We start from the raw sequence: 27,994 nt of genomic DNA, 5'->3' as shown, positions 1-27,994 counted from the left end.
TACACTATTCTGACAACCACACTGTAAATTTGGAATTGTTTCAAAAATCAAAAGTTTAAAAAATTCTAAACTATACATACTCATTTTTTTTTTTTTTTGGCGGTACGCAAGGTCTCTCACTCTTGTGGCCTCTCCCATTGCGGAGCACAGGCTCCGGACGCACAGGCCCAGCGGCCATGGCTCACGGGCCCAGCCGCTCCGCGGCATGTGGGATCTTTCCGGACCGGAGCACAAACTTGTGTCCCCTGCATCGGCAGGCGGACTCTCAACCACTGCGCCACCAGGGAAGCCCTACATACTCAAATTCTAAAAATCAGATTTAGAAATTGACACATCTCACAATTATGAACCAGTGACTAATATGGAATTGGACCAGCCTCAGCTCCCTTTGGCATTTTTCTCTAATGTTTGCTGGGAATCAGAAAAGACCTAAGAATAGGAGAGTAAGAAGAGAATGAAGAACAGAGAATATGAGGGGTATGGGAATATGGGACTTTTGGGAGAACACTGTAAAGCATACAGACAACAGTCTAGCCATTTCCAAGCTTAATCAACTAAATGCTCTAGGCTTGCTGAGGTGTTAAGTGCTGATACCACACACTTCCTACTCTGAGAAAAAGTATTTGAAGGCTTCAGTCCTACAGCTTTCCTGGTCAAAGTTTCTCTTGGCAACTCTAAGCTGAGAAAAGGTTATCTCAACACAGAGGATCCCGTATTAGGGAGTCATTTTATGTGCCTGTTTTTACCTGTTTACATGTTAATAACAACAGAGTTGGCATTACAAACAAAAACAAAACTCCCTAACTCTATTTGTGAAGATAATATCCAGATTTTGCTTTAAATATTCTAGAAATAAAGAGTGGATAAATAGGGATCATTATATTATTATTCTCTCTACTTCTGTGCATGTCTGAAATTTTCCATAATAAAAAGTTAAAAGAAACAACAACAAAAAAAACCTTTAGGACTTTGTCCTAGATGACTGTGAAGATCTTTTGCTTCTCTTGATTCCTGCTTTTTTAAAATTCTCCTCCTTCAGTCTCTCTAGCATGTTTCAAGCTTTTCATATAGTTCTGTACTCCTAAACTCTTAAAATAATGTCTTCAGTAGCAAGTTGAGAACCGAGACAAACCTTCATTCATTTAAACAAAACTGGAAGAAACCCATCTCTATCATAGATATATAAAAAGAAAAAAGATGAGAAAGGAGACATCACAAGCTTTTCCCCAAGACGTTACAATGTCAGTGACATCCAGGGAGAATGAGATATGGTTATAATTTCTTGTCAAAAAATGTCACCTTAAAAATGCTCCATCAAGAATCCAGAGACCTGCATCCTAATGTCGGCTCTATCACTCAGCTGCCTTATTCCTCAACCACAGCTCTCCTCTCTCCTCCCTTTCTTCCTTCAAGGCCCAGCAGCGACTTTGCCACCAAAACACGTGCACCAGCTCCCCCAGACAGAAGTGCTCACGCCCGCCTTCGTGAGTCCACTGCCTTACACGCAAACATCACTTCATCCAGTTACGCTTCCAAAAATGTTTGAGGTCCTGCAACTACCAGTTACGCTGCCAGGCCCCTGTTTTATAAGGGGGTGAGGATGGGGGTGCAAAACAGCCTTTGCCTTCAGCCTAGTGGGCAATTAGCAACTGTGATGAATGTTGTGAAGCAAAGTACGGAGCAGCATGAAAGCACAAATAAATAAAGAAATCTACTCTAGTCTGAAGGGTCAGGAAACTTTTCAAAGACCTATAGCAACAACCTGAGAAAGAAGGAAGCATGGGTCTGTCAAAAGCTCAGACCAAAGAAGGACTAAGAGGCTGGTGAACAACAGCGGCTGGTGAGTAAGTGACAAGAACCAAGGCCCAATCAGGGGCCACATCAGACTGTGTTAGGTCACTCATCATATTGGCTAGCAGTTGTCCACCACACTGGACATTTATCTAGAAGACAGAAGCAAAGTCATCAGACTCAAGGGCAACCAGAACACTGGCACCCACTCCCCACATCTAGCTGAATAGGTACGTTTCCCCTTCTACCTACACTGCACCACGCTTTACTCAAAAATGATGAGAAGGGCTTCCCTGGTGGCGCAGTGGTTAAGAATCCGCCTGCCAATGCAGGGGACACGGGTTCAAGCCCTGGTACGGGAAGATCCCACGTGCCGCGGAGCAACTAAGCCCATGCACCACAACTACTGACCCTGTGCTCTAGAGCCCATGACCCACAACTACTGAGCCCACATGCCACAACTACTGAGCCTGCACTCTAGAGCTCGTGCTCCACAAGAGAAGCCACCGCAATGAGAAGCCCGCGCACCGCAACGAAGAGTAGCTCCCGCTCGCCGCAACTAGAGAAAGCCCGCGCACAGCAACAATGACCCAACACAGCCAAAAGTAATAAATAAAAATAAATAAATTTATTTTTAAAAATCATGAGAAAAGAACTTCCCCACAGAGGTGATTTAGTCAATGCTACGATTACCAGTGATGGACCCACAGATGGTACTCAGTAAGTACTTGGTGAATAAATGAATAAAGTTTTAATTTAAAACCTCACAGCACGCAAAATTCCAAGTTAAGAAAAATGCCTTTTGTTTGAATGACTAACAACCAGATAGCAATATAAATACCTCCACAGAATCCATCAGACCTTGCAAGAGGAGTTTCTGGTGAGGAAAATCTCCATCCCCAACTGGAAAATACCCCAGTGTTTGGATAGCTCTTTCTTTCATCTGGAAGAACACAGAATTTTTTTTTTTTTTAAATGAAGTATATAACAGCTTGGTCCCAGAAAAAATGTTTCCAAAATGAGAAAGCAGGGAGGGGGAGTCTGTCTAACTAATGCATCAGCACAATTTTTTTTTTTTTAAGTATCCAATTTTACAGAATTATGTCTATAAGACATTGGAGGTAGAAAGACATAAAACTGAGTTCATTAAGGGTCCACAGCTGCAAAAGAAGGAAGAACAAAGTCTTTAACTAGTTCATTATCCTACAAGCTATAACAGTTATAAATGTAAATTCTGGGCCCAGAGGACCTAAGATTAAGTCACAGCTCGACCATTTTAATAGCCTTTACAACTGTGTGACCTCAGGCAAGTTACTTAGCCTCTCTGTGACGCTATTTCCTCATCTCTGAAAATAGAGATGACAACTGTACCTACTTCACTAGATCTTTTGGGGATTCAATTAATTAATGCATGTGAAGCACTCAGCATATGCTTGGCAGATTGCAAGTGCTCAACAATGGATGGTAATGAGTAGTTGCTAACATCTAATAAAAACTACTGTGATCTCAGAAAGTTTTAAATAGTCCCTAGATCAAGAATAAAATTACATATTTATTAAACTTGTAGTAAACCGATTTTTCTGTTCATTAAATCATCTTACACTTCAACACTGAGGTGTTCTTATCCCAAAGAAAATTTTTAAAGTCTATGAAAGTTTTTATCTGAAACTAAAAAAAACATAAGTGTCCTTTTCCTCAGAGATTACTCACACTGCTTACGAATGCCCAGATTTCTTAAAACCAAACTAAGTATAGGAAGTTAAGATTTAGATTTGGTCTGAAATTACAAAAATCGTTAAACTATTTAACACTTTATTACCCCCCTTTTGCATGGCAAAAGAATTACCTGATGCATTTAATATTTACCCAAATCTTAACAGTTCTGGGCCTAAATTGGAGTAACTGGGTCAAACAGTACACACACGAAAGCAGTGCACAAATCATCCCCAACTCAAAATTAAACAGTCACCTAGACTTTCTTCTTTACCACTCTTTTTCACATTCAGTCCTTCCTCCAGCTGTAATGCCATCTATCCTGACTATGATTCTGTTTTTATTCATTTATTTATCTATAAACAGAAAGAATTTCAGAGAAGAAGGATAAAAGGAAGAGACTTGCCTTATTTGTTTCTTTACTGGAGGGTATTCTATTTAGCAGGCTTTCCACAAGATGCAACTTAGTAAAGCCAGATCCCTCACTGGGGATTGGGAGTGGACCATTTCTGCCAATTTCACCCAGGGCTGTACAGGCAGCAATTGCCAGGAGGGGTGATGTACTGTCCAAAAATGAGCCTGTAAACACATTTAGACACAAAAGAATTTTATATCATTACCCCTGGAATCCAAAGCAACCAGCAATGTACTCAAGATTTTTTTAAAGACAGCAAACCAAAATCAAAGTCTACAACATATTTTCCAGTTGATAATTTGTTAGCATTTCTTTAGTAATAAAACACCAGAGTCATGTCCTTTCTTAATGTTTACAATTTTTCCCATAACGGAATCATCTCTGTTAAATAGAAACATATAGAAAAATATGTATATACAAAAACTACAGTACTTGCATTGTTATTAAAAACAAAGAATTTATTCCGCATCAAGACTCTGTGGAAAAACCTCGTGTATTTAGAGTGCAATGCTATAAAAAGAAATTAAAATGTTACAATAAATTTTAACCTAATTCAAAAAAACTGTAACCTACTTATGCTGACATCCAAATCAGCATAAACACATTAATTACCGATAGTTTCTGTGGCACTCTGAATGAGTTCCTCTTGTTCGGGCAGAAAATCAGCATTTGTCTCCACGTCTTGCTGCTCTGCCATTTTCATCTTCTTCTTAGCCAAATATCTTCCTACTGTGAATCCCAATGCAAGCAAGGATCCGTGCTGTATCTCCGGGCTCTGGATTTAACAACACAATACCGTAGGTCTGTCTCTCTCACACGTGCGTGAATGCAATGAAATAACTGTGTGTTTACTACAGTCATCTCCCCAATAAAATATAAGGCCAAAGAATAAAGTGATCATGTGAGGTTCCACTGGATGTTAATAAATAGGTTAGGGAACAAGAGAAAACTTGAGTTTCAAACACAGAATTCTGAGAAGTTAAACTGAGTCCTGACTCACTTGGATTTAGATTCCTTAATCCCATACCCAACTCCAACTATGGATGAGGTGACTCCATTGCATGCTCTTATAAGCACCCACACTTTCTTCTAGCTTATAAATAACACTTAGGTAAATACACCCTCATAACTTTCAAGCATAATTTTCCTCTACTGCCAACAAAATACAATGAACGGATCCTATTTCTAATTGCTAAAACCTCCAAATGCAAATAAAATATTTGAAAGCACATGGTTTCAACAGTGTTTCCTAACGGGACAGGTACAATGAGAGGTGGCAGTAGATGGGGAGGAAAAAGGAACTAACATTTCTGAGCACCAAGCACTACTAGAGCTTCTCATGTATCCACTCCCTGCCGTATTCGTAGAGCTTAAAACAATGCCTATGAGACACAAGGCACTCAAATTTGTTGACTGAACTGACTGAATCCATGTATTATCTATCTCATTTAATCTTTACAATCATAAAGGCAAGAAATTTATGAGTTCGTTTTACAAGTGAGAACACAAAAACTAAAAATATATTAGATGCTTTTGTAAAACTATTTCCCACAAAAAAGGACAGAGAGAAAACTGATAACATACATGATTGTCTTTTGTAGTCTTTACAAGCTGTTCTATCATTGACTTCAACTCGTTTCCTGACACTGTAGATACCACCACAGAATAAAACAATGCTGCCAGTTCACGCATCTCTTCTTTACTGCTATTCATCAGACTCTGAGCGGTGTAGAAAAAGAAATACACACATAATATATGATCATCTCCCTGCTGACAATGTCTAACATTTAAAACGTTATAATGTTCAATCTACTGGTAACTATGAGAAAAGAACGCAACAAGCTATTATTTCAAAACGAAATAAAAGCGGAGATATAGACCAAAATCTTACGTGCATTTTCATCAAAGATACAAAGTATAAAACAGGTGGAATTAATACACAGCTGATCTGAAACAGAGGTCAGCATGTGTTTTCTGTAAAGAGCCAAATCTATCGCAACAATTCCACTCTGCTATTGTAGTGCAAAAGCAGTCATAGACAACAAATGGGTGTGGCTGGATTCCAGTACAATTTCACAGACACTCTAATTTTCACATGTCAGGAAATTTTATTCATCTTTTAATTTTTTTCCCAACCCTTTAAAAATGTAAACAGTATTCTTGGCTTGCAGCCCATACAAACAGGAGGCGGGCCAGATTTGGTACATGGACCACAAGTTAATGACCCCTGATCTACAAGATCAAAGGTCAAAAACTCTAAGATCATTTTAAAATCAGCAAATATTCACAAAGAATTAAAAAACCTTTTTAAACTAGAAGCAATTTCCTGAGACTAGATTTTCCAGAAAAGTACAAAACTCACTCCTCTTGGTAAATTACCTTCATGCTTTCACACTTAAATAATTGGTACGTTTTACCATAATTCAAACTGCATTTTCCAAAAAGAACTACATTATGTAGCACAAAAGGTACAAAACTATATGAGCCAGACCTGTAATAAAAAAGATTATTCACTGTTTATCTGAAATTCAAGTTTAACTGAGTATCTTGCATTTTTATTTGCTAAACCTGGTAACCCTTTTGGTGTGATCACGGGACAAAAATACTCTTCAACATGGCCGGTGGGAGTGTGAATTGGAACTGCTCATATGGAGGATGTGCATTATCTATTAAAATTGCATCCATGTGTCCTCAATTCCACTTCTGGGGAATCTACCTAAAAATATACCCACTCATATTCAAAATGATGGACTGTCCATGGCAGCAGGCTGGAAGTACCCTAAATGACCATCAATAAGGACCTACAATAAATTATGGCACATTCATGCAGTGGGAAACAATGAAGGTGTTAAAACAAAGAGGATGTTCTCTCTGTAGTTATACAGGAATAACTCCTTGTTCTAACGCTAAGCGAAAGAAGGTACACAACAGTGTGAAAAGTATAATACCCTTTTGTGTGAAAAAAGGAAGAAAACTCAAAAATGCTAATTTCACTTGTGTGTATATGCATAAGTAAACTCTAGAAGGGACACCATATACAAATAAGTGATAACCTATGCATGTCTGTCAGGTGAGAGAGGAAGAGGCAGGAAGGTGAAGGGATCTGGGTAGCTGAGAGACTATGCAAAGGAGACGTCTTACATAATTGTTTACTTAAGTTATATATATTTATTACTTTTTTAAACTTTTAAAACAGAAAAATAATTCTTTCTTACTTATAAGACTCCCAATTCATCTCCCCCTCTCACCTAAATGGATCACTGCAATGTATGGACCTACTCGCTGCCCAGTAAGTGTTTAATGATGAGAGTTTCAAAATGACCTAAAGGCAGAAAAGGCCACAGAAACACTGGTAGGAAGGCGACATCATGAGACCGAAGTTTAAAATATACAGAATCAAAAAGAAATACACATGCACAGGATATACCTTTATCCATTCGGTTTTGTCTACAAATTTGGTAGCCAGCTTTTCCGGATACACTGAGACAGCTTCCAATAGACAGTACATGACTGGCAAACCTAAATAAGAAGGAATTCAGAACCGTTCTGATTTCAAGAAAAGCAATAAACGCCCAGGGATCACTAACTTCCTTTAAAGCATAAGGCTACAGCTTTAGGGGGCATTCCCCAGTTCTACAAAACAAAAGTTAACCTAAATACAGTATGTGATTCTATCCACAAATTTACAGACTTATTGTCTATAAAAAGATGCCCTGTTCTTCACACCCACTTCCAAAGTAAAAATGTATTACCTATTGTTAAGCATTTCTTTCTGAAAAAAGAAATAGTGTATCAAAGATGAACTCAGGCAAGTTTAGAAAAGAAACAGAGAGTCATGTTCAGTTGCAGGAGAGAAGACAGAAAATCATTTTGCTATAAATTCTCAGCTGAGTTTAAAATTAGATTTTTGCTTAAGTGCTTTAGTCTAATCCTCAGCGGCATGACCTCCTACCTCCAACACCTGCTAACAGCTGCTGAAGCAGGCCGATGTAGATCTGAACAGGGTTGGTTTCCCCACTCTTGGAAGAAGACGAGGAGGGTGTCGCCTGGCTGCCCGACATTAAAGTCCGTATATAGCGTCCAATGGCTGGGGCGTGATCTTGCATATCAGCCAAACTCTGAGAGGTGGGCACCACTCCCGCACTGTGAGCCAGGCACATGCGCAAGTACAGGACTATCTACAGACAGAAGGAAGAAGGACACCAGATAAGCGTCTCAAAAAATCAAGGCAGGAGATGTTCTTCAAAGTGACAGTTCCCAGCTTTGATTCCCCACCTTCCTTCAAAAGCTATTCAACAACCCTCACAGAAGATGGAAAACATGACTCAATGTGTGAACTGAAATTATCACAAGGGAGCAGAATTTATATAACCAGTTTTATAATCCAAAGAGTGCTTTTTAACAGAGTTTAATGGAGTTAAAACACAAACTCCACTTTTAAAGTCTAAAATATAACAAGGAAAATCATTATTTTTTTTTAAAGATGTGTGTGTATGTATGTGAGAGAGACAGACAGACAGACACTGGGCAGAAACCCGGGACCAATGATCTGTTCCTGTGGAACTTGAGCTGCATTTAATCTCCACTGACACGAGAATTTGAAAAAATGGGTTCAAATCATCTACAGAAGAGTAGCTACAACGTCATTAAAAACCTGACATAAATTAGCTACTAAGGAGTTCTCTGGAAGCTCTTTCCTTGACAGCTAGAACAGGACAGGCAGTAATTTCATCATGAGTCTTCTTACTCTGAACAAGATTATCTCTTGCCATTTAATTAGTGCAAATCAGTGACTAAAACAATAGAATTTCCCTTAGCAAATGAGATAAATTAATCTAATTCTCCAACCTTCAAAACTGGATAATCCAAATAACCTCAATATATTGTTGGCTTTAAAATTCAAATCTAATTTGCTGTAAATTCCCAATAGCAATCAAGGCAGAGCATCTACTTCTTTCACGAAGAGAATCTCACTGAGACAAATGTATTTCTAGACTCCACTATGATTTAAAATAATACCAATTACTAAGTACTGTTTTCCTAATAAACAACCTGGTATAAAACAATGACGTCACTATATGGGTTTACCTAGAACACAAAAAATTCACAGTCATCTCTTTGACTGTGACATTATCGTTAAGAACCTTTAGTGAAAGCAAAATAGAAATATATGTCAGTCCTACCTCTCCAAAGGCTGCTGGGTTAAATGGAAGGACAGTGGTCCCAGTCATGTACTTGGCTGGCGTTTTCATTCGATGGGAAGCCTAATAAAAATAACCCCCCAAAATCAATTACTGGAAAACAAAGCACATGTACCCTTTCTCAACTCAAAAATAACTGTATTTCTAGCTAAATTATTGTCTGTTACTGTTTTTTTTCTAGTCAAAACATTTTTCCATTAATCATGCTTGATTGTGCATGGACCTCAAACCCTAAGTTATAGATGTGTTGCCTTTTGACTGGCTTGTTTAAAAAGAATAAACCTGGGCTTCCCTGGTGGCGCAGTGGTGGAGTCCGCCTGCCGATGCAGGGGACATGGGTTCATGCCCCGGTCCGGGAAGATCCCACATGCCGTGGAGCGGCTGGGCCCGTGAGCCATGGCCGCTGAGCCTGCACGTCCGGAGCCTGTGCTCCGCAACGGGAGAGGACACAATAGTGAGAGGCCCGTGTACCGCAAAAAAAAAGAATACACCTATAAATCAACTATACTTTAAAAAGAAAGGAAAAAAGAAAAAAGCTGCAAAGATGACACAGTAGCAAGTAAAAAATATAAAATAAAATAAAAAGAATAAACCTACTCCAGGCATCTACTGACAGTCACCCCAGGGCACTGCATTCCAGTTATTTTCATTAATAATAGAGGTAGAAGGAAAATATTAGCACAAAAGCATCTTCTGCCCACAAATATGACAGTGTTATGGAGAAGAGAATCATGGCTGCTACATACTGACCTCCAGCACCCTTAAGATGTCTATCTAAGCCAAAAGCTAAGACCACCAGTAGAAGTGAAAGGCTGTAAGGTATCCCCCCAGCACACTAAGAGAAACATCAATGTAAAAAGTAGGATAGTGTCAGGGTGGGGGGCCATGACTGTCAATACTCTGATCTACCAGCAAAAACAGGAGACTTGCAAAAGCAGATGCAATGCTCTCTTATGATCATGGTGGAAAAAGTCTGAACTGCTCCCTGAAGCATTCTTAAACTTATGCTGCCCTAAATAACGCCCTTAAAAATTAAAAAGGTATATTTTAAGCATGTCATGCCAAGGGGAAAAATTTTAAACACAGCCAATAAAAATAATGGTACAAATGAACTTATTTACAAAACAGAAATAGAGTCACAGTTGTAAAAATCAAACTTATGGTTACCAGGAGGGAAAAGGGGGGAAGAGATAAACTGGGAGATTGGGATTGACATATACACACTACTATGTATAATATAGATAAATAATAAGGACCTACTGTATAGCACAGGGAACTCTACTCAATACTCTGTAATGACCTATATGGGAAAAAAATCTAAAAAAGAGTGGATGTATGTTTATGTATAACTGATTCACTCTGCTGTACAGCAGAAACTAACACAACAGTGTAAATCAACTATACTCCAATAAAAATTGTTTAAATACTAATAATAAAAAATAAAATAAACACAGCCAAAATGTTGAAAAACATAAAAGGAATTGTAAGTAATTTAGATTTGGGCAAAACAGATTAATTACATTTGAGATTTATATTTTTCTCCTCACTTCGTACCTTCCTCTTATTGTATTAACATTGTTGGAAACTTTACTAACCATTCAACATTTAGTGATTAGCATTTTTAAATGTGTCACCTAAAAAAATGTAAGTTTATTTTCATCATTCATTATATGACTTAAACTATTATCTGAAGTTAAATACCATACCTTTTCCTGGATATAATACAACATTTCTGGGAAAGATGGCATCTGCTTAGAAGCACTTTCTTTTCTGTTTCTACCAGGAAGACACCTTAAAACTCGTTGTGCCTCTCCATGAACTTCCTCCCGTCTTTCAGAAAGATAAATAAGAAACATAAATAAATGTCACCAACTGGAGAATGATCATATGAAGACTAAGAACAGCAATTTTATTTGTCATCTGTCTTAAATATATTTTTGGCTATCTATGCAAAGAGGCATAAAATACATGATAAGCAATCGCTTCTTTTTGGAAATTTCATTAGATGTGGAGAGTCATGTGGCTTTCATCTTTGAATTTTACCCACAGGAAAAAAACAAGACAGGCTATGACTACAGGTCTATATATTGTATCAAGGGAGCCATATTTTTAACTCTAACAAATTGCTCCTAAGTTCCACAGACGAACACTGCAAACAACATAAATTTTATTCAATTTTCAACTAAATTTTAAATGAACCCAAATTCAAATTAACACCTTTGAAACTTACGGATCTCCTGCAGCTAATAAGAGCAAATATCTGGACGGTATATGGTCTGAGGGAAACACCGTGCTGGCAAATTTCACAGCCACTTGTCGAACTTGAACTTCAGGCTATTTGACACATAAACGCACGAACACACACACACACACACACACACACACACACATTAAAAAAAAAAGAATTCAATTACCAACAACTCATTCCAGTCGAGTCATTTTAATTGTAAACAATCAAAATTTAAGTTGATATTTCAATAAATATATCTAAATAAATAAAACATCATTTAGTCAAGATCTTTAATCATGTTGTTTTAAAAGTCTCTGGACAATGACATTATTTAAAGAATACTATTATGATCTAAGAGGACACTCCAAGTAGAGCAGGAAACCCCACCAAGACCATAACCAGAGAATCTCTCTGTAGATGTACATCCTCAGCCCAACCATCAGACCAAGGTCACTGTGGCAGTTTCTAGCCACCACCTCTGCTTCTCCAACTCTTAAACTCTCAGTCACATGAGTGAAATTCAGATATTCTGCAAGGAACACAAACAGAGCTCACTCGGAATCCCTACAAATTTAAAGCAAAATACCGCCAACGCTTTCAGATTAGCTCTTAAATTAAAACTGACTCCAAAGCAAAGCTTCAACTACATAAATATATCCAATTAACTTAAATAGATTAAGACTGTAATCTACGAATAGGAAGTTCAAGCAGAAAAGCAGTTGTAGAGTCTACTGATGCTTAAGCTTTTTTCTCATGTATCTTCCCCCTGGGTCATTCCTCCAGTCACAACATAAGTGAGATGAGAGATGCTTAGAAACATGTACTACCTCGTTTATTCAGGTGTTCTTGCTCTTTAGCACTTCTGGAGCTACTGTAAAGGGCAATGATATTAAGGACCAGTCTATATGATTTAGCCCAGGGTCTGGCTGCCTCACATGTAGTCTGAGAAAAGAAAATAAATTACCTTTGGCTTCGTAATACTGTTACATGATTTGATCTGCATAAGTATAACCAGCACCCATGTGCATTATACAAGCATTCCATTTCCTTGTAAGGTTACCTACAAAAAGTTTTAAGTATTTGACTCTAATGAGCTTCCAAATAAGCCTATACTTCTTTGTCCATGTTCTATGATCATGAACCAGGTACACTGGACACCAAGAGCATTTGACAGTGGGACACTATATATAATAAGCCTTCTGAGTGTACATAATTATCCTGTCATATTTCAACAGAAACCAGATACCTTTCTGAACCTTTAATAATTCCTCGATATAAATGTGTTAATAAACATGGCTGAAGACCTAACGAAGACCCAATGCAGCCAAATTTCAGTTAAGATGCAATTCATATTAATCTCACCAATATTTGACATCATTCCCTCTTTAATCTCCCTCTCTACTCCTAGAAATGGAGGACAAAGAACTGACTAAAGCAAATACATAATGTATTATTTTATATTGCATATTATATATCATGTATACATATGTGTATATAACCACAGATATTAAAAATTCTCCTGCAAACTCCCATGGCAGGCAAATGAAGAGGACTAGAAGGAAGAAGAGTATGTTTGATGGTACTGGCTTACTTCCTACAGACTCATTTTGATCCATAAATTGTCTTTCTTTCCTTCTGCTTTTCTCCCCCAATGTTACCTACAGAACTCCACCTCAGTGGACTGTAGTGCTCAGCTACCACTTAAAACAAAACACTTGCAACTGGGAGAGCATGACATTAAGAACAGTTTTCCAACAAGGAAGGCTTTAAACATAAGGTCTCTGTGAATATCACTACTCTTTCTTCCCTAAAATCAGATTCCAATAACGAAGAATTAAAAGCAGATCATAAATCACAGTCCAAGTGAAAGCAAATATTCCTCTTCATTATAGAGAGCTAAGGCAAAAAGCAATTCAAATTTTGATCTTAAAAATGTAGGGGGGCGGGCTTCCCTGGTGGCGCAGTGGTTGAGAGTCCGCCTGTCGATGCAGGGGACACGGGTTCGTGCCCCGGTCTGGGAAGATCCCACATGCCGCGGATCGGCTGGGCCCGTGAGCCATGGCCGCTGAGCCTGCACGTCCAGAGCCTGTGCTCCGCAATGGGAAAGGCCACAACAGTGAGAGGCCAGCGTACCACCAAAAAAAAAAAAAAAAAAAAATGTAGGACTTCCCTGATGGCGCAGTGGTTAAGAATCCGCCTGCCAACGCAGGGGACACGGGTCTGAGCCCTGGTCGGGGAAGATCCCACATGCCACGGAGCAACTAAGCCCACGTGCCACAACTACTGAGCCTGCACTTTAGAGCCCGTGAGCCACAACTACTGAGCCCATGAGCCACAACAACTGAAGCCCATGCACCTAGAGCCCGTGCTCTGCAACGAGTAGTCACCGCAATGAGAAGCCCACACACCACAATGAAGAGTAGCCCCCACTCGCTATACCTAGAGAAAGCTAGCGCGCAGCAACGAAGACCCAATGCAGCCATGAATAAATAAATTAAAAAAAAAAAACTGATAGCTTAAAAAATATGTTTAAAAAGAAAACGTAAAATGCATATACCACCAGCCATTGTAGTTCCCATAGTTGGACCTACCTTTATTAAGTACGAAGCCACAAGTGCCTCCATGAGAGTCCGCTGTGCTCCCTCCAAAGTACTATAAGCTCCAACCATCATGGATAGTGCTTCTTGAATAGCGAGTCGCGTCTCGGGCTCTTCCTATGAAAATGATAAAAACAGTGTTTCCCTCCCTGTTGGGTTTCCAAGTGAGCATCCAAACAGAAAGCATACACTTGCCAGGTGTTTCCCTACCTTACATAGGGCTTCAAAGAGCTGCTGCACAAGAGCTATATCCTTAGTAAATAAATGGGGCATTCGACTGTAAGAGAATATGAGGTCATCATTACTATCAAAAATTTCCGTAAGATGGAAAAAAAAAAAAGAAACTAAACACAAGCTTTCCTAAACTTGCACTTTCACTTCTGAACCACGTGAGCATCACTGGATTACCTCCCCCAAAGAACCAAACACTTTTTAAAGTAAATATTTAATTCTTCAACTGTCTAATAATGTAATTCTAGATTAATATACCTATTATCCAGATATTCTCACTAGAATATTCCATGCATTCAGTTAACATTTCTGATTTTAAAATAAAGAAAACAGACGAGGCTAAATGCTATTTAAACTAATGACTCTGGTGACAAGGAGCTTTGTCACTTCATGCCAACGCACAAGGGACAAGGTTTGTTGACAACCCTATGCTGTATCCGCTGATCTGAAGTGGCTGTCTTCTGAGCCCCCAAACTCCTTCCCTACACAGTGCAGAAGAGCAAGACCTAGTCTACACAGGCCAACACAGAGCCTGTGTGTACCAGGGTGTAAGCAGCACCTAGTACCACTAAGGATGCTGCTCCTCTATCTCCCTGCTCTGAAATACAGTGAAGGAAGAAGAAACCAGGAGGAACTGGGTACAGGAAACCATACTAAGCAGAAGAAAAAAAATCCAACTTTGGAAACAGGGCCGCTCAGAATCATAATATAATGCTATCAGAAAAGACAATCGCTAGAAAAACTCTTGATTATAGAGATTATAAACACTGGTAGTAAGTAGCAACAAGAACACTTAAGGTCAATCAAATGTCTCTAGGGTACAAGAAAACTGTAACACATTATGACACAATCCAGTTCAAAATCTCATTTCAAGACTGCCATTTAGTATGGTAACACATCTTCAGATGTAAGTTAAAATGTCTCACATTCATTATCCTTCTACAAGGAAGACAATGCTAAACAACCTATGACCCTTTCAGAATCATCATAAGTTTATTCTCCATCCATTATTAAATGCCACAATTTTTCTTAGTTTACCAACAGGATATCTCTCACTGAAAAAGAGTTTACTCACCTGGAGAGTTTTCCAACAGCTGAATATGCCATTGACAGTAGCTTAGGGTCCTTGAAATTAAGGGAAAAAAAAAAAAAGAACAAAAAGCAGACAGAACAAAAAACAGTAAACAGCAAAACCATTTTGCTGCAATTAAATGCATTATTTTACTCCTTGTTAAACCTAGGTCTCACCCTGCCTAACTATATGATATCAGCATCTGAACAAAACAAAAATGTCCAAACCCAGAATGCATCACACTACTAAAAGGAAAAACAAAACAAAACTTTACCTCCCCAACTCACTCCAAAAGGAAAATGCAGTGGTCATATATAAAAAGGTTCTCTTAGCTGGTGCTAAGTTCAGGATAGTTTCAATACTATATAACCTGCAAAGACCAAAATTCACCACCAACGTACTAGGAAAACAGCTTAACTTATTAGAAAATTCACCTGCCCAACAGGCTAGGATCCACTCTCTCTCACCCAAAATTGTAGTAAGCTGGGGAGCAACTGTCTAAAAATCTGCACCATAAGAAACAGCTTCTTCTCATATCTTCCACCATAAAAAATTAAAGGGATCATAGTATTCGGGTGAGTTAATGAGGTTCCCACTCAAGATACAGATAGAATTTTACGTAGTTTTATGAAAACCAATAGTCTGACATTACTTAGAACATAGCAACACTTCTATGAGCTGAAGTTTATACATTTAACATAGGATTCACACACCTACATGGCCACTCTTACAGACTCATCTGTTGGGAAGACATGCAGTGTCATCTGGAGGTAAAAGGATTACAGCCCTGTAGTTTATCTGGCCTCTCTAACCTATCTTCAAATATACAGTTCCTCCCCTAGAAGCCCCAAAGCATTTTTATTTCTACCAGCCATCCAAAGAATGTGACTATGCCATAAAAATAATCTGAAAGTTTCCCAAGGCCTTATGAACCATGCAAGCTCTATTCAATCAACAGAAGAAGACAGGAGAGTCAGGCCTAACACTGCCCCAAAGCACAGCTGCACAACAAATAAATAGCTTTTCATTAATAATATCTACTAATATGCCTTTACTGTGCTGAATAATTTACATGAATTATCTCATTTAATCTTCACAATAATCCAATGAAGTGATACTATTATCCTCATTTTTCTGATAAAGAACAGAGGTCCAAAGAATTTAAGTAACTCACCAAGGAACAAAACTAGAATTCAAACTCAATTCTAAATCCAAATGGCAAAATACTGGTCACCATACTACTGCAAACATGCATTCACGTTTAGCTACGACTTAGGAAGAAATACTAACTAGAGTTCTTGAAACCTTACCTTTTTTAGCAAATTCCCTTGAAATACTAGAAATGGTACGAGTAATACAGCAAGGAAAATCAGGATTTGAAAATCTACAATCCAAGGAATCCTCATTCCACTTAGCTTAAGGAATCAAAAATTTACTGAATGCATGTTCTGACAGAGTTTGTTTGTTTGTTTTATCATCTTTATTGGAGTATAATTGCTTTACAATGGTGTGTTAGTTTCTACTGTATAACAAAGTGAATCAGCTATATGTCTACATATATCCCCATATCTCCTCTCTCTTGCGTCTCCCTCCCACCCTCCATTTCCCACCCCTCTAGGGGATAAAAAGCACCGAGCTCATCTCCTTGTGCTATGTCGCTGCTTCCCACTAGCTATCTATTTTACATTTGGTAGTGTATTTGGTAGTCTGACAGAGTTTTGAATCAATAAAATCTCAGTCCCTAAGAATTAACACTGTTTCTCAAAACAAGCAAATCCAAATAGACCTATATGGAAATAAATCATAAAGTAAAATTTAATTCTTTTCATTCCATTTTTGCACAGTGCCTAAAAGTAAAATAAAATGTACTAGCTTTTTAAAATGTTATTTAAAGAAATGATAAGACAACCTCAAGATCCGTATCAGTTTTTAATACTTATTTCAAAAAAAACAGGGCAAAAGATGGTGGTAATTTCTGAAATTTGCGCCACTTCAATTAAAAATGTTAAGAAATGATGGAGCAACAGCAAACTTTAACTACATCAACATATAGACCAGCAAAGTTTATAACAGAAAATACTTTAAAATGTTAACAAAAATTTAAAAAAACAAGTCACTTACTTCTTTATATTCATTGATTAGCTTGGTGAGGCCATTCAAAAGCATTGGACCTAATGGCTTAATCTTGATTTCTGGACAGCTTTTTGAAAAAATAACACATACAAAGCAAGATATAAGAATCTCATAATTACATATCTTTTCAGATTATTACTTAAAATAGAGACATAACTGAAGTAAATTTAAATAATCTATTAAAATATGAAATATTTTAAGATAAACAAACACGATTTCTTTCTAGGTAAGATATACTTGCATCACTTCATCACTCCAACAGCTTGAAGACTTTATAAATAGTTCAAAAAACTTACGTTACACAAATGTGATGCACAAATTGCAGGGATAATGTTCTTAATTTTGAATTTGTATTTGTACCAAAGAGCCCATCATACACCACCTATGAAAAAGGAACAAACGTCAAGAATACCAATTAACAAGAATAGCAATTTACTATCTTCAAATATTATTAAGTATTCAACAGTAGGTCTTTTGCACTACGCCTTGTTCTTCGAAATTAATGCAGTTCTCTTTCATACAAATATTTTAGCTGACGGCCTTAGGAAGCCAATCAGTAGCTTCAATTAACAGTCTGTGGAGTAACAACAAACACAATGGTAGATGTTACAAGTCTGCAAAATTCGTGGGGCTACCACTAGGAAGCAACACAGAGTTCACGCTGCAGTGGGCTGCCACTCTCATGCAGGGGACGTGAGCAGAGAAGATTATTTTGGGGGTATTAGGTTACATGTGGACTCATTTTGAAAACATAAATAACTATAAATAAAGTGTACACCTACAGGATGTCTATGAATATTCTGCCACAAACTTCTAGCTGCTTATTATATAATGTAGTGTTACTACAACCAAATTTTCTGAACCAAAATTATCAAAACACTGTCAGGGAAACAGTGCTTGGAAAGTGAAATAGAAGAAGCTCTGTGATTATTTTATGTTTATGGAAACACAGAACAGAGTACTTGAAATCAGTCAAATATTAGAGAGCCAGATACTGGGAATAAAAGTTGTATCATCTAAAAGGAGGAAACAGCCACTTAAACAAATAAGCCTTAAGAGGGAGAGATGCGAAGGCAGAAGCCAATGTCCACCACACACATACAGGGAGCAAGAGGACAGTGTTCTTACTTTGGGACTGAAAGAGATGAGAGGCAGGAAATGGGAACATTTCAGATAGCAAGGGGCACACCGGAGCAAATCCTGAAACTGGAGTAGATGTTTACCGGGCTACAGGGGGGAGGGCCACTATGCCAGGAGTGGAGACACAGAGCCATGAAAACAGCATACTTAAACAGCAACAATCTCTGTTGGAGCATAAGGTACAGGGCAAGGGTATGGTGAGATACGAGACCAGAAGGGACATAACTGCTGCCTTTCCACCATTTACTGAGAACTTGCTAACTGAATGAGTACTAGCCACCCTGCTCTAAAGCTTCTACCTGCTAACCCACTCAGTCTTTACAACATTGCTATGAGGTAGCTGCTATCACTACATCCATTTTACAGACTTTTTTTATGTTTAAAGAAAAACAGGAAAAACCCTGAGGCTTATTTAAGATCAAAAGTAAGTAACTAATGACAAAATTATGCTCAAATGAATCTGTCTCCAGAACTGAGCTGGTCATTTCATTACTTGGACCAAAAGGCAAGAGCTTTTCTGGAGGGGCTCATATCCCACACCAACAAAGTACAAGGATTTCCAACTGCAAAAATAACTCTGGTGGCAACACAGAAAACAGACTGGCTGTGGGGAAGACTAGAGGCAGGGCAACAAGGAAGACGACTGTGGCAAGCAGAACAAGAAGTGACAATCTCCATTAACATCAGCATTCGGCAGACGAGGGTGAAGACACTGAGGCAGCAGCATCCAGAGGCTGTGGCCGCTGCCTTCACGAGGGATTCCAGTCAAGGATGACTCATTTTTCCACCTAAGTGACCAAGTTTCTGGTGCTACCATTTTTGGAAAAAAGCCACTCAGAAAAGCACTAGTTTGAAAGGAATTATCACCATACATTTAGGGAGAATGGTAACCATATACAGCATATATTCTATAATAAAAATTTATAATCTATATTATATATAATATATATTAATATATTGATAAAATATATATTTTATTACAGCTATAATTAAAAAGTATTTTCTGCAGCTCAACTTGAGAAAGAATCTCATTAACCTTGTTATACATATCAACCTACCTCCTGAATATCCATTAACGCAGTTCTTTGTCTAGTTAAACAAACATGAAAGTTGTAAACAGGCCATTTTTCTCTGGAAAGAATGAGTTACCTGAATGTTAGCCGGGAACGTTTCAGCAGCTTGTCTAGAACGAAGGAGGTGGGGGACAATCTTTAACTTAACCCTTGTACTGACTGGGTCCCTTTTCAGCTCTGGCTTCAGAACTGCTCCCTGTTGAAAATATGTGTGATTATAGCTCAGCACTTCAAAATTATTGTGAATTGAAAAAAAAATCATGAGAGATCATCTAAATCAATGGTCGCTCAAACTTTTGTTTCAGGATCCCTTTATACTCTTAAAAATTACTGAAACTTCCAAAGAGCTTTTGTTTATACTGAATACCTATCAATATTTAATATACTAGAAATTAAAACTGAAAATATTTTAAGTACTTATTCATTTAAAAATTGGGCTTCCCTGGTGGCGCAGCGGTTGAGAGTCCGCCTGCCAATGCAGGGGACAAGGGTTCGTGTCCCGGTCCGGGAAGATGCCGCGGAGCGGCTGGGCCTGTGAGCCATGGCCGCTGAGCCTGCGCGTCCAGAGCCTGTGCTCCGCAACAGGAGAGGCCACAACAGTGAGAGGCCCGTGTACCGCAAAAAAAAATAATAATAATAATATTAAACCCATTATATACTTTCATAAATAATATTTTTAAGAAAAATAAAAAACTATATTTTCCAAAACAAAAAACTGCACTGAGACAGTGGCATTGTTTTATATTTTCTGTAAATCTCTTCACTGTCCACTTTAATAAAAGAAAGCTGGATTCTTATATCTTTGTCAGCAATTAATTTGTTGTAATATGTTGTTTTGTTTTAAGTATGTTAAAAAAAACAGCTTCACAAAGATATGTGACCGGAAAAGTGGGGATGGTTTCAGCCTTTTCAGGTAATTTCAGATACTTGATGCAACCCCCAAACTTGATATGCAATAGGTTCTTAAAGGTTAACTGCCATGTGGATTTGAAACCATATCAATGGAACATCTGCATACTGTTCTACTAAATTCCACCAGTCTATCTGCATACTGAATGGCTCCCTTACCCTGTATGCTTCTGTACCATCACTGGTCATTTGGAAAATACTGGCTCACCGAGTTAAGCAAATATTTCATTACAAAACATAAACGCGTACACAAAAAAATCACATTAATATCATAACCAATCTCATCAGAAAAGTCTGTAAGCACTGACAAGCTGTCAAGCTCATCGTGATGAATACAAATTTCCCAAAATTCTAGCTTTTGCTTAAAAGTTCAACTTTCATCTTTGCCAATAAAGCATGTTAACTGCTTTCTTGAAGCCTCATTTTTTCATTTTAAAAGAGAAAATACATGCCAAATACCCATCTCAATAACTAGAGTTTGCCTCTCTACTCCTTTTTTTAAATAAATTTATTTATTTTTATTCATTTATTTTTGGCTGTGTTGGGTCTTCGGTGCTGCGCGTGGGCTTTCTCTAGTTGCGGCGAGCGGGGGCTACTCTTCGTTGCGGTGCGAGGGCTTCTCATTGTGCTGGCTTCTCTTGTTGTGGAGCATGGGCTCTAGGCATGCAGGCTTCAGTAGTTATGGCTCACGGGCTCTAGAGCACAGGCTCAGTAGTTGTGGCGCACAGGCTTAGCTGCTCCGCAGCATGTAGGATCTTCCTGGACCAGGGCTTGAACCCGTGTCCCCTGCATTGGCAGGCGGATTCTTAACCCCTGCGCCACCAGGGAAGCCCAGTTCTTAGTTTTCTAAGGAACCTCCATATTGTTTTCCATAGTGGCTGTATCAGTTTACATTCCCACCAACAGTGCAGGAGGGTTCCCTTTTCTCCACACCCTCTCCAGCATTTACTGTTTGTAGATTTTTTGATGATGGCCATTCTGACCGGTGTGAGGTGATACCTCATTGTGGTTTTGATGTGAATTTCTCTAATGATTAGTGATGTTGAGCATCCTTTCATGTGTTTGTTGGCAATCTGTATGTCTACTTTGGAGAAATGTCTATTTAGGTCTTCCGCCCATTTGTGGATTGGGTTGTTTGTTTCTTTGATATTGAGCTGCATGAGCTGCTTGTATATTTTGGAGATTAATCCTTTGTCAGTTGCTTCATTTGCAAATTTCTTCTCTCATTCTGAGGGTTGTCTTTTTGTCTTGTTTATGGTTTCCTTTGCTGTGCAAAAGCTTTTAAGTTTCATTAGGTCCTATTCGTTTATTTTTTATTTTATTTCCATTTCTCTAGGAGGTGGGTCAGAAAGGATCTTGCTGTGATTTATGTCATAGAGTGTTCTGACTATGTTTTCCTCTGAGAGCTTTATAGTGCCTTGCCTTACATTTAGGTCTTTGATCCATTTTGGGTTCATTTTTGTGTATGGTGTCAGGAAGTGTTCTAATTTCATTCTTTTACGTGTAGCTGTCCAGTTTTCCCTGGAGCTAATATGGTTTTTTAAACAACTATTAATGGTTTAGAAAGCAAACAAATAATCTTGTATTAGAGTCTAGGTTTCTACTTGGAACACTTTTAAACAAGTTAACTAAACAGAACCTATGTTATTAAGCAAACATCTTATTTCCAGAATTCAGAAGAACCCACCTATTGTTCTAGATTCTAGACCACGGGTCAACAAACTACAGCCTATGGGCCAAATCTGGCCTACCATCTATCTTAGTAAGGTCTGTGAGTTAAGAGTAGTTTTTACATTTTCAAATGATTTTTTAAAAATCAAAACAATAAAAATAATAATAAATAAAAACAATATTTTATAAAAGTGTATTTCATGAAAATAATATTAAATTCAAATTTCTGTAATGATAAAGCCTGACTGGCACACGGCCATGCTCATTCAGTTCTGTTCTGCCTATGGCTGCTTTCATGCTACAGCAGAGTTGAGCAGCTGCAGCCTCAGAACGATATATCCAATAAAGCCTAAAATATTTACAGAAAACGTTCATCGAGGCATAATCTGGACAATCGTTATTTAAGCACCTGAATTGAAAACACCAGATCAGGCAAACAAAGGTACCAGGAGATTTTAATCCACCTAGACTAGTACGGCTTAAAACTAGTATCAATATTTCCCACAGCATAGGTTCAGCTTAAATCAAAATAACCTGTAGAAAATGTTCAAATACATAGAGCCATGTCAATAAAATGCTTTTTATGATGATGTGAGAGTAAACAAAAAAAACCTACCTCTTTTGTCTTCAGTGGTATATCTCCAAGGTATACCTTGTACATCTTATTAATGATGGCAGGATTATTCCAGTCTATCAAGCTACAGAAGGTTGCAACAAAGCTTGTTAAAATTATTATTTTTTTCTCCCACTCCAATAATTTCAAAAAATCATAGCCTCAATATGTGTTACCAAAGAAAAATATTATAAATCACAAATGAAATGGGCAATTGACACTGCCCATCAAAGAAGAGAAGGAAAGGGATTAACTTCTATCAAAGTTAGTTTTCAAACAGAAAAAAAAGTCACTTATCCCACCATGATTCAACGTAAGATAGATCAGTGTATCCAGTGGCCCAATTTGGTACTACTCAAGAAATCTGGACTGTCTTCCACTCTCAGGACCAATGCCACAGAGCAGTTACAACACAGCAGAGCCATACTACACTTGTTCCAAGAGCCCTGAGGCATGATTCTTCTGTTCAGCCACTTGGAAATTCAAAAGTGATACAGAAAGTGACAAAAAACATTTTACCCATTAAAGCCACAACCCTAGGAAGCTTTCAACCCATGGCATTTCTTAAATACCATGTCACTGTGATCCCCAGTATTCCCCCTCTTATCTCCCAGCACCCACTTGCAATTTTAGCACCTAATTCTACAGAGCAGTCCTGCTGCCATTAGTCACTAAGACTTATTCCTAATTGGGGACCACAATAAGGTGACTTACTATTGATGGGCACCCACCCTCTGCAGCAGCCCCTGCCAGTCATCTTATAAACCCAGCAATAATGCAATCCTGCATTTCACTTGATTAGTGAGATTTAACCATGCTCTATTCTCTTTTGACATTGATTCTGCTTTCAAACTATGTTATATTTGTGCAAACATAATTTATCATGCTGCTTTGACTGTTTTTCTAATCCATCTCTTCTTTCATAGCTTATCAATCCACCTCTTGTCTGGATATCCACAATTCCACTAGCCTCAAAGACATTCTACAATTCTACTTATTATTTACCTATATCTTTCCTCAGCTGATTGCTACTAACTAATCCTCAAGCTCCATCTTTGTTTCCTTCCTATAAATACTTCAGGTTTAGAGATTTTTGACAAAACACACACACACTTTAGTAAAACAAACTAAAAACTTAATAGTGATTAACTAATAAGGATAGTTTTCACTGTTTCTTCTACTTTTCCTCTTGCTACCTTTCTAGTTTTAGTTTCCTGATTACATGCTTGTGAAAATTCAGAAATGAATAACACAGAAAATAAAATTCCTTATAATCTGCACCATAACCCTCTCTATTCCTTTTCAGTAACAACTAACTTTGGTGTATATTTTTCTACACTTCTTTCCTATGCATGTAAAATAGTTGGATGGGCATGGCACGTAGATAAAGAAACAGACGTATCACTTGAAGAGATACTTTTATTTAACAAAATGGGATATCTACATATTGTTCTCAACTCACTTTTTACCTCTTAACAATGTTATGCTATTTTTGGGAAAATACAATTGTTTTAATAAACAAAACCAAAACTTATTAGAATACTTCAGTACCACATTTATAGTTCCAAAAATCCAATCTACTGTATGGTGTAAAGAATGGAGTCAGTTCAAACACAATGAGAAGTTTTAAAGGAAGATTTTTTGGAAAACAGAATGGAGGTTCCTCAAAAAAATAAAAAGAGAGTTGCCAGTGAGATCCAGCAATCCCACTGCTGGGCATATATCCCAACAAAACAATAATACAAAAAGATACATGCACCCCTATGTTCACAACAGCACTATTCACAATAGCCAAGATATGGAAACAACCTAAATAAATGTCCATCAACAGAGGAATGGATAAAGAAGATGTGGTACATATATACAATGGCATATTACTCAGCCATAAAAAAAGAATGAAATAATGCCATTTGCAACAACGTGGATGGACCTAGAGATATCCCATTTTGTTAACTACATTTAGCATTAAATTCAAAAAAGAACTATTCCATAATCTGATTTTTTTAACGAAGTATGTTCAATTTTTCATGTATTCTCCAGTCTTTGCACGTCATTTATTAAGATCAGTACGTATATCATTTTGCATTATGCTTTATTCATCTGCCATTACTTGGAGGCAATTTACATGTTGCTTTATTATTTTTATAATTATTTGGGCAGATATATAATATTCCATAGAGGTCACATAATTTATTTATTTACCTATTGTGGAAATCTGAATTTGTTTCCTTTCTTTTGAACAACTACAGGAAATGGTATAATGAATGAACCTGTAACATTTTTCTAAATATTTTTCTTCTTTGAATGATTCTCTTAGGATAACTTCCCAGAAGATTCAGATAAAAGATTGTAAATATTTTTATGATTCATTACCTACTACAAACTGCTTTCCAAAAATTATTTCAACTTATAGTGTCAATCAACAGGGTATAAGAATAGCAGTTTGAACAGAAACTTAAATGGAGTAATCAAATGTTGCACAATTTTATTTACCAATGGGTACAAACTGGCATACCACTGCCTTTTTGTGCATGATTTGATTTCGTAAACACAATATTTTCTATGAGCCTGTTTACTATATGTATTTCCTCCTGTGTAAATTAAGATCTATTCAACACCTCTTTTCAGGGGACCCGATTTTCATCATATCAACCATAATACCTACATACCCTTTATTAAAAGCCATCTCAAATAATTTGAGATAGAGGAAGAATCAAAAATGAATAACTTCCGGGTTTTGACATTTTTCTTAACATCAGTTCTTTAAGTTCACTTACCTAGACAAAGGTTTCAATTCTTACGGTTATAATCCTGACCCATTCCAATTTTAAACTACTTCTCCAAACAGCTTTTCTTCTTTGTTTTATACAGAATTCTGCTCTTTAGCAAACTGTCTTTCATACAAATTAGGTATATTTCACAATCTCATCAACTGAATGTCTCACTACACAAAACCCAACATGAACCAATATGTGCTAGGCAAGCTTTTAGAAATCTAGCCTCTTTTTAATTTCGAAAGTTTAAAAGGGGAGCAGTTTACCTTTGCTTGCTTTTCAACTCCAGGTCCGCCGCTGTGGCTACACTGTGGCGTGTGTCACTAGAAGCAATCACCAGGTGGAGAACGGCTTCGAGCTCAGGCACCTGCTCAGCTTCTATGAATTTCACTATACCCAATTTGCACTGTAGATAAATGAAGGGAAGGAAAACCACTTATCAGAGAAACAAAGACCACCAACCTATAACATCTGTTTCACATATCAGTATGCTCCTAAACCAAAGATTAATAAAACAATAGTAGCCACTCCTGTTTAGGTTTAAATGTGCCTGGGGCTATACCAAACCATATATATTCATGATTTCATTGAACCCTCACAATCTGTGAGATGAGTACCATTATACCTATTTTTCTGATAAGGAAAACTGAGGCAAGGCTGAAGAGATTAAGACACAGTTAGTAAACGATGAAGGCCCAATCCAAACCCAAGTCTTGGACTCCAAGGCCACTATGATACGAAGCCTTCCTACTTAGGTTAACAGCCTCTCTAAAATGATGAAGCCTTGAACTGAAGTCCAAATCTGGAGCCTCCAGGTAGAAGTGGGGGTACATCAGAAGTACTCCATGGATTCTTCTGACAGTTCAAAAAGAACTAAACTCACACTCCATGAAGTTCTAATCTATTGTTAACATACTAACTCTGCCCTCAATATTCTTACATACTGAAAAAAACATGATTTCAAACATATGCAAGAATTGCAAATGCAAGTGAAATTCTAATCAAACAGTATTCAATCTAACTGGCTAAAATGAAACACAGACTGAAGAGAGATTCTGCTTAGAACTTCATGCAATGTGAAGGAGCTATGAATTTCAATACAAATAACTCTATTTAGGATAAATATACCTGAAAAATGAAACTTTACCTTTAAGAATCAGTTACATGATAGTTCTCATGTATATGAATTAGGACTGATAAAGTTTACAATAACTAAATGACAAAGGATGCAATTAAAAAGGATCATAAAAATGCCTGCCTTCCCTCCCCATGTTCAACACAACTGACCTGCAACAAGAGTTACAACAGACAAGATGCAAGCATTTACTGCACCCACAGTTATGGAAGTCAACTACACAAAGATATACACAAAAAAGTGTGCAAAGGAGGGGCTTCCCTGGTGGCGCAGTGGTTGAGAGTCCGCCTGCAGATGCAGGGGACATGGGTTCGTGCCCCGGTCTGGGAAGATCCCACATGCCGCGGAGCGGCTGGGCCCGTGAGCCATGGCCACTGAGCCTGTGCGTCCGGAGCCTGTGCTCCGCAGCGGGAAAGGCCACAACAGTGAGAGGCCCGCGTACCGCAAAAAAAAAAAAAAAAAAAAGTGTGCAAAGGAAACTGAGAACAATACTCATGTCCAGCAATAGGAGACTAGTTTAAAAAATATGTGGTTTACACATAATTACATTTAATACAGACATTAAAAAGGACATTATTTAAAAACCTGATATACTATTAAATGAAAAAAATGAAGTTCAAATAATGTGTTATGTGATACGTAAAAATGTATTGTGTAAAATTATATTTGTGTACACACACATGTACACAGAGCAGGCTGTAGGTGAATGACAAACTAGGGTGGCAGGATTCCAGGTACTTTTTAATTTCTCGTTATAATGATCTATATTACTTGAACATTTACATTATCACTAACTTTATCATTTGAAAAAAATAAAAGCTGTCTTATCTGAAAGAAAAAAATGTAAAAAACAAAAGAGATATTTAAAAATTAGAGGAAAACAGCTGTCATCCTTGAAACTAAACTGTTCAACACTAGATCATGAAATTGACAAAAGGCATACAGAAGCCCTTAGAAATCAGCAAATAACGACCAACGTAAGATTACAATTTATAATGTTAACAATGATTCTCCAGCACTTACAGCTTTAGCCCTCAGACAGACCTAGATTCATAAGCCTACTACTAGGAGTGAGACTGTGGTGAATCTCAAAACCTCAATTCCTTTTACAAAATGGAACTAAATTTCTATACCTTCTGAAGGTGCTGTGAGGATTAAATGAAATAATGTATTCAAAGTACTCAGTATAGTGCCTGTCACATAGATCACACTCAGTAGAGTAGCTTCTGTCACTATTTACCCTTCTTTCTTACTTACATCATGGTTTAAGAAGAAAAAAGATCTATAAAACACAAA

At 37.7% G+C, this 27,994-nt stretch overlaps 1 protein-coding gene across 4 annotated transcripts in view; it reads right to left on the bottom strand.

The window, feature by feature from the left end:
• ECPAS (Ecm29 proteasome adaptor and scaffold) overlaps positions 1-27,994 on the bottom strand; it is a 100,983-nt gene that overhangs the window by 32,126 nt on the left and 40,863 nt on the right. For all 4 annotated transcript variants that reach the window (XM_082656219.1, XM_082656220.1, XM_082656221.1 and 1 more), the window contains 17 exons: positions 25,830-25,969; positions 22,793-22,874; positions 19,673-19,792; positions 17,680-17,765; positions 17,372-17,450; positions 15,254-15,303; positions 14,158-14,224; positions 13,942-14,064; positions 11,351-11,454; positions 10,827-10,950; positions 9,103-9,183; positions 7,872-8,097; positions 7,347-7,438; positions 5,504-5,638; positions 4,532-4,694; positions 3,911-4,083; positions 2,633-2,734 (listed from right to left, as the gene is read on the bottom strand). In XM_082656219.1, the coding sequence (XP_082512345.1) occupies positions 2,633-2,734; positions 3,911-4,083; positions 4,532-4,694; positions 5,504-5,638; positions 7,347-7,438; positions 7,872-8,097; positions 9,103-9,183; positions 10,827-10,950; positions 11,351-11,454; positions 13,942-14,064; positions 14,158-14,224; positions 15,254-15,303; positions 17,372-17,450; positions 17,680-17,765; positions 19,673-19,792; positions 22,793-22,874; positions 25,830-25,969 (1,947 nt within the window). The remainder of the gene's footprint in view (positions 1-2,632; positions 2,735-3,910; positions 4,084-4,531; positions 4,695-5,503; positions 5,639-7,346; positions 7,439-7,871; positions 8,098-9,102; positions 9,184-10,826; positions 10,951-11,350; positions 11,455-13,941; positions 14,065-14,157; positions 14,225-15,253; positions 15,304-17,371; positions 17,451-17,679; positions 17,766-19,672; positions 19,793-22,792; positions 22,875-25,829; positions 25,970-27,994) is intronic.

Source organism: Grampus griseus (assembly GCF_964374135.1).
Source record: "Grampus griseus genome assembly, chromosome: 6".
NCBI lineage: Eukaryota > Metazoa > Chordata > Mammalia > Artiodactyla > Delphinidae > Grampus > Grampus griseus.
This window is presented reverse-complemented; position numbering and strand designations above follow the sequence as displayed.